General features: G+C 37.1%; 1 protein-coding gene across 1 annotated transcript; it reads left to right on the plus strand.

Moving 5' to 3' along the window:
• The first annotated feature begins 1,640 nt into the window (after positions 1-1,640).
• On the plus strand, positions 1,641-5,256 carry LOC146133321 (lipoyl synthase, mitochondrial-like). Its single transcript, XM_083396658.1, has 7 exons — positions 1,641-1,909; positions 1,994-2,168; positions 2,279-2,435; positions 2,640-2,826; positions 3,679-3,824; positions 4,180-4,250; positions 4,407-5,256. Exons 1-7 carry the CDS (start codon positions 1,680-1,682, stop codon positions 4,569-4,571), a joined length of 1,131 nt encoding a protein of 376 aa, XP_083252784.1. The 5' UTR covers positions 1,641-1,679; the 3' UTR covers positions 4,572-5,256.
• The last annotated feature ends 2,888 nt before the right edge of the window (positions 5,257-8,144 follow it).

An 8,144-nucleotide genomic window follows, 5' to 3' on the forward strand; every position in this document is an offset into this window, starting at 1 on the left:
TTCCAAACCGACCGCCCCTGATCGTCCCTTACCCTCTAGCGTTTGAGGCGTTATTTTGGCTATTAAGGCATTTTGCAGGTGAATTTAGGACGTATTCCATCAGATTTAGGTCTTATTCAGACGATTTTGATATTGTTCTACTGCGTATTTGGCTGTATTAACTATTATGTCATTGATTTTTGTGTGTTCCCCTTATGTGTTCCCCTAAAATTCGGTCGCATGTTTGTTTGAGTTCAAGAACAGGATGTTTCTTACATCAACATGTTTTCTAAAATATGGAGTTGTAAAGGGCTCTGCACACATACTACGTTTCGCGTCAAGCGTCGCGTTTTTACAGTAACTTTGTGACGTCATTCGTAAAATATTTTTATTCACAAAGATTGTCTAGATCAGGGATGTCCAACCTGCGGCCCGCGGGCCGCATTGCGGCCCGCCTGATATTTACGTGCGGCCCACACTAATTCTCACTTTCAGTAACCTTCATTAAAAACAGTTGTTTCGAATATCATCAAAACGTGAAGATCGCGCAGTATTTGATGTAGGCATCATCTTGTGTTTTTTATAATCGAGTCTAATGTCGTATTTCAACATCCATCGAGCACTTTGTGCACCCATCATTGCTAAGTAAGATGTTTGTTTTTCTGAATGTGTGTTTTTCCGGACCGTTTTAAGGAAATATGTCAGCCCAAACACGTGAAAACTTAAATTTTCGCATATTTGCGCATAAGTTCACTCTCGAAGAACGGGTGTTTATAAGTTAGGTTGTTTTATGACGTCACGATATGACGCAACTTATGACGTCACCCCTTTAATTTGAGAGATTTTGCGGCCCATCGAAATTTTTCAAGTGGCAATGCGGCCCATTCTGCTAAAAGGTTGGACATCCCTGGTCTAGATTGTAGAAGCAATAACATAATATTATTTATGTGCAAAAATAGAAATTACGGTACAGAATGATGAGTCACCAACTCATAACAACAATTGGGGATATCGTTGGTGTAGAATCGTACCACATTTTTGTCAGGGCGTCTATATTGTTTACGTTATTTGTGTTGGGATGTGAGTTAGCGTTTGGGCTTGTCAAGTTCTCAAGTATTATTATTATATTCTCTCATCTTTACTTCTTGCAATTTCAACTTTAATAACTCGCTTTGTTACTGTAAAAAAACAGTGGTAGGATTCTAGACCAACGCCATTTCTTTCTAATAAGTAAATACCTAGGCTACTAAAATCTTCCATTCTTAACGTGTCATGCATTTTTGGGACTACTGTGAATCCAATCTGCATTCTGTTGCAGGTTAACATCCAAGATTTTTTTAAAGGGTCAGCAAAACCAAAAGTTGAGTTGTGCTAGATTCCCCAACCTCAAGTGTGCATAGAGATTGCAATATGTATTTAATTGCATTTTTCTTGGGTGTATAACCTGAATTAAGAGTTGTACAGATGTGCAATCAAGCTTTTATGCACACCTGAGGTTTGGAATCATACAAATACTTCGGCTTTTCTGAATATTAGATCCAACATTACTAATTTTCATGTGCACATAAAACACTTAAAAATTCTGGGTTGTGAAACTGCCTCTGAATCCACACTGGCTGTCAAGGTATTTGGAAAAATTGTAAACTAATACACATTTTTATCCCTTAACTAATTGTTATAGCTTGTAAGCAGAATTGACCATGTCTGTGATTTGTAATAATGTTCATCAAGTTTGGAGACACTCTTGTAGACCATTCTTTACTACTTCTATTTGCCGAAGTATAAGCGAAAACTATTCAGACACAAAAGACAAAAAGAATGCAATTTCTAACGGTCCTGGTCTTGAAGAATTTATTTCTGGAGAAGTGACTAAGACCGATAAATGGTCAAATTATTCTGGAGATCTTGTCAAGCAAAAAGGAACTAAGCGGTTTGTTGTTAGTAAATAGCAGAATTTTATATGTTGATTTCATACACTAGTTGTCAATTTTTGCTAATCTATAGCTAAATACAGGCTGCGTTTGCCACCATGGTTAAAAACAAGTTATCCTGCTGGTGACAATTACAAAAGAATCAAACAAAATCTGCGAAAACTTAATCTTCACACAGTTTGCGAGGAAGCTCGATGTCCCAATATTGGTGAATGTTGGGGAGGAGGTGAACATCAAACTGCAACGGCTACTATTATGGTATGTAATATTTAAACCTCTCAACAATTTTTTTTTTTTTTTAATTTTATTATTTAAAACACATTTTGCTTGACATCGATATTGTCATTCATGGAATAGCTTGTTTCCAGTTATTGGGTGACACATGTACCAGAGGATGTAGATTCTGTTCAGTCAAAACTGCACGAAACCCACCACCACCTGATCCCAATGAACCAACCAACACTGCCCAAGCTATTGTTGCATGGGGCCTCGACTATGTTGTTCTCACATCTGTGGACAGAGATGGTGGGTTTGTTCTTACCATAATATTATTTAATTTAAATGTTTTTAAAATAAAATTATAGCTTATTTGCAATAAGAACTCAAATTCCAAAATTGTTGTTTGACAACTTAATGTATTATGTCCTAGTTGTTGTTTTGCATTATTTTTACTACTCCTTAAATCCTGTTTAACTGTATATAGTTAATCTTTTTATGATTTTGTTGTAGATTTACCTGATGGAGGCTCACACCATTTTGCAGAGACAGTTCAGCATTTAAAAAAAGGTGCACCTAGTCTTCTTGTAGAGTGCCTAACTCCTGACTTTAGGGGTGACATGGAATCGGTGTCTGTTCTGGCCAAAAGTGGACTTGATGTGTATGCACATAATGTTGAATGTGTACGAGACTTTACATGGTAAGAAATATGCTTATTGTACTTTTTATACTTTCCACGGTGAATTTGGCTTAAAACCTCGCTAATAAAATGTTTTTAAAAAATTGGTGTTTGTTTCACTGGAATGCTTACAATTATTTGCTAAACTATATATAATTCCATGAGGCAAAGTCTTGCCATTCTTTCGGAGATTGCCATCAATATATGGAAACTTTGTTTTATCTTGCCATTTCATTCAAAACACTTTTATATTTACTCTAGTGTCCATGGCAGTATTGTTTTATAATAACTATATACTGTATGTTGTTAGTTAATATTTATATACAATAAGGTTTGTACACTTTTTATTTGTAGCGCTATAAACAAGGTGTTATATATGTTGAAACCTGTTAACATAAAGCTAATGGGTTTGTAACCAGTTATATATATTTGTTTCATTGTTTTTAAAAATTGCCAAATTTTCTATTTTGAAAGAAACACAGCTTTCTAAATTTCTGCCACAAACTTATAGTAAAACAATACTGCACCTTGTGAACACATTGGCAGTAAATACAAAGTAGATAATATTTTTTTTATGTGTTGTAACGTTCTTGCTCAAGATTCCTTTCGATGCTGATATTCCCTGTTTTAGTCTAACTTGAAAGCAGTACATCACACATGTGAAACAAATCGTTTTACACAAAGTGACATGATATTTTTTAGCTGTTTATTTAAATACCAGATAAATTCAACATTAACAAAACATCAAACTTTCATGCATAGGTGATACACCTAAAGTAAATATAATTTCACAAATTTCAGTTAGTCTAAAATTTGCAAAACTATTATTTTTAAGTTCACATAAATTGCAAACACATCGCGTTTTACATAAAGGTTGGTTCGAGACCCCAGAGCAAAGTATGATCAATCTTTGGATGTACTTAGGCATGCCAAGAAAGCAAACCCAAATGTTTTAACCAAGTCCTCCATAATGCTTGGATTCGGTGAAACAGATGACCAGGTCATGCAAACCATGCAAGGTCTGTATGTGGTAGAGCACATTAACTGTTTTTTGATGATTTATTTGAATTGTTAAATTTAGTCCACAAACTGAACATTATTCTATCCAATTTGTTTTTCATCGAGGGACCGTAACAATCTCTTAAATTTCTCAAATGGTCTCTTAAAATATAGCCTAAATTCTGAACGGTCTCCTAAATATAGCTTAAATTTCCTAGAAAATAGCAGTTATTACTGAAGATAAAATTGCGGTACCTGAAAATATTTTTGCGGTACTTAAAAAAACCTTGTATGCCTATCAATTAATTTTGTATTGTGAGGCCTTACAGCTACAGTTATAAATCAGCAAACATTAATAATAATATATTATTTCAGATTTACGAGATGCAGATGTGGATTGTGTTACCTTGGGGCAATATATGCAACCGACCAAACGTCATATGAAAGTAGGAAATAATTTTTGTAACGGATATTGATAAAATCGGCCCATATAATTAAAACCCTTTATAATTCAGTAACTACAAATGAATTTCTTATAGTGAGAATGCAGTAGAAACCTACAGAATTCGTTAATTTATTACTTAATAATTTAATGTGACCAGGTGGCAGAATACGTGACACCCGCAAAGTTCCAGCATTGGGAAGATGTTGGAAAAAGTCTTGGGTTTCTTTACACTGCAAGCGGGCCGCTTGTTCGATCGTCCTACAAAGCCGGCGAATTCTTCATCAAAAATATTTTGGATCAGAGGCGGCAAAACCAAAGCTGAACAAAGGTCCATTGCAGTCCGTGTGACAGGCAGCGGATTGCAGAATAAATTCTCGCGTTTTACCTAGTATATTTATTGGCTTTTGTTTGATGCCATTTACTGCCAGATATAGCCTACCCTTTTCCATTATTTCTTACACTGCAATGCCGAGTAAAACTTTGGCGATCTACTTTTTTCAAGAGACAACGACTATAATTAATACCGATGAAACTTTGGCGATGAAGCATAGACTACAATCAATACCAATAATTTTTTTTTATTGGTGTTTAATACCCACTTCATCCAAGTGGTTGTCTTACATACGAAATTATATGTTGAAGTTGAATAATTGTTTTTCCGAAGGGTTGCTTCATTGTAACTTGCGCGTTGTAAGCATACCAAGTGTATTTGCACCTATAACTTGTCTTATACTGTGTTTCGCAAACCAATTTATTCTTCTCGTTGGAGAAGCCATGTAAAATGGCAAAACGATATACATAAATGGTTATTTTTACTGTATTTATTAATATTATTCGGCCCACTAGACGAATTTTATCTGCTATGCTTACTTTCCGGATTTGACTTGTAATGAAAACACTCTGGGCTCTGTAGCCGCTTCGAGGCCTTGGTCAGTGCTGTACGAGACCCAGAAAGTCACTGGTCGTACTCCTGTTATATTAATACACGATTCACTGTTAACTGACAGTCACCAAGTTCCGGTATGTTAAAATCTAACTTTTTTAGGGGCAGGTATAACGCGGTAAGAAACTCGTGTCTATCAATTTGTTGCAGTCTTCTGTTATGCACTAAAACGTGAAAGGCAACCCTCAATCTCGCCTTAGAACCCAAGGCGAGAATTCAGGTCCGTGAAGATCGATAGCATATGAATATGGATCCGATGTGAAATTGTAAACTCCGAACTGTATGAATGAATCTAAAATATTATGACTGGTCGAGCCATGTGCGAAAAAGCCAAACAAATGAGATGCATTCGTTTTCTCACAAGTAATGATTAGTTAAATATAAACCCATATATTTAATTACGAAAAGCTAAGTGTGGTATTGCTGCTGTGTTGTGTGGCGTTAGTGAAAATTAGGTATGTCGGATCGGAGCTGATCAATGCCAAAGTGGTACTACCGCTACTCGTTCGATACTATGGAATCGGAAGCATTCCGATAACAAATTGATATTGCAATTTCAGCCAAGACGATGATTTTTACTTAAAAGGTAAATTTATTAAGCAGTAGGTTAGTTAAACTGGAGGTATGTAACCTTAATTACGCTAAAGACAATTTGGTCTTAATAAATAACCAATGTTTGGCCTAAATTACCATCTATTATGCTTGTTCGAGCACATAATGACGTCATTTATATCATATCGCTATACTTTTTGCCCAAAATATCGGGAATGTAGGCCGAAATAAAGTAGTAGTAGGCCTATGCCTATCAATTAACAGTAAACATACTAATCTGGAGTGCTTACTCCATTAGGCTTTCGCCGTCGTTATTACAATCTCAGGGACAATGAATAAAGACTAATTGCGCGGTTTACCCACTGTTTGAAGGTTTACAAGCAGGCACTAAACTTTAATTCTAAGATATTTTAGTTGATCATCCTAGAACTGAGTTAGTTATTTGTATTCTGTGGTTAGACTCGCCATTGTTTATCTGCATCTACACAACCAAGTACATCCGCTCGCAGGTAGGTACCTTTCTCAAATAAACAGTTTCAATCAAACCACACTTTTTTGTTTCCTGTTATCAAATAAGTTTATTTCGAAAATATATATTTTTTAGGGAAAAAAAAGTGCGCTTAACTCTCACTAAACATTTTTTTCAATAAACAATTGAAGGCAGGTGATTTCCATAGGTCAGAAAAGACAAATTTAAGCATCCTCGAGTAGCGTCGTGCCAACATATAGGAAACCCTTGGCTGTTACTATTCGCTACTTCAACGGTCTTTCCGCAAAGCCCTAGGCTAAATCACGAATACATCCAATTAGGCCAGGGGTCGGCAACCTTTTTCCAGTCGCGGGCCAAAACCAAACTCAGAAAGGTCTCTGCGGGCCGCACAACATATGTTAACTGAGATTTCGTGTTATCACAATTTTAAAACAACTGTAACTTAGGCGGGCCGCGGATATTTTTGCACTTTGAAAACGTGCTTAATTACATTTAGGGAGGTAGAATGTTGGCAGAAAGCGCGAAAAGAGCGTTTGCTTGGTTTGAAATTCGAGTCCACACGTCGTCATCCCAACTACTAATGCAAAATTGTAATAAAACTACTTTGAATAAAAAACGCGATAATTTAACAGTTAATCTATTTGAGTGTTTGTAAACCATTTTAATCCGGGAACACCTAACGAGCGAAGCGAGCGCAATTTTTTTTTTGATATAACTTTTCTTTTAAATTTCTTGCGAGATTTTATTACATTTTCACAAAAATAATAGTTAAAAAAATTATATTGTCCAATATTTTTGAATACGTTTTCCGTTCGTCCGCGACTCACTTGGCAGCCTTCCACGGTGCAATGGTAAAGAAGCGCTGATCTAGTTTCAAACCAGCATTAGAACGTAAATAAAAACGGACGGAGAAAGAACATTCGGGCGAAGCGCGAAAATTTTTCGCATTTATGTAGTTAAAATAGTCAAAAAGTATTATAAATGGACTCGTGTCCAGTTTGTCCAAGAGGCGGCGGGCCGAATGAATTACATTGGCGGGCCGTAGGTTGCCGACCCCTGAATTAGGCTATCGCTAGATGTTGAGAAGGAACATATTCTAATGGTCTGATATCTGTGTTTTCACACAATAAAGTATGTAGAAAACATTGTTGGGTTTTAGGGTCCCTAGAAACACTAAAAAGCCATTTTGATGCTTGTCGTATTTGAGGCTTTAAACAACTGCAAGGTTCGACATAATCGACAACTTGTCGTGAGCTCCACCGTCTCTGCACAGCGGTTGTACAGCGTTGTTGGTGGCTGCTTCGTATGACTCAGTACCCCGGGCGGTGCATAGGTTGTAGAAGTCCTGGTATATATAATTTAAGTCGGTGTTTATGGGAGATGGATGGCCCCGCGCTTAGTCGATTGTGATCAAACGAAAGCGCTTCCAATCGGCCTTGCGAAAGTTCCATCGCCTTTTAGGTTTTCTCGGGACCGAAGCAGGGCTGCGGAGTCGGTTTAAAATAACCCGAGTCCGACTCCCGAGTTCGACTCCGGCCAAAAAAATAAACCCGAGTCCGACTACCGAGTCCCGAATCCGACTCCGGTCAAATGTGCGATTTTGTCGAGTCCCGAGTCCGGCCCGGACACTACAGCCCGTATTTCACCAATTTACGTAACTAAAATAACGTAGATCTTCAATCCACCTATAGGGTTGTCGTATAATTCATTCACTCACAATACTTGGTTGGAAAATGTTCCGCCATATAATATTCCACCTTTACAATTTCCATTTGGCGGCCATATCAGTTTTAAAATTCGGTACTGCGCATGCGCATGTCGGACTCGGGACTCTGGTAATTTTACAAGGTCTTACTTGAGTCCCGAGTTCCGAGTCCGACTCCAGCAAAAACAAACCGACTCCTCGAGTT

Source organism: Ascidiella aspersa, chromosome 9 (assembly GCF_963924565.1).
Source record: "Ascidiella aspersa chromosome 9, kaAscAspe10.2, whole genome shotgun sequence".
In the NCBI taxonomy this organism is placed as follows: Eukaryota; Metazoa; Chordata; class Ascidiacea; order Phlebobranchia; family Ascidiidae; genus Ascidiella; species Ascidiella aspersa.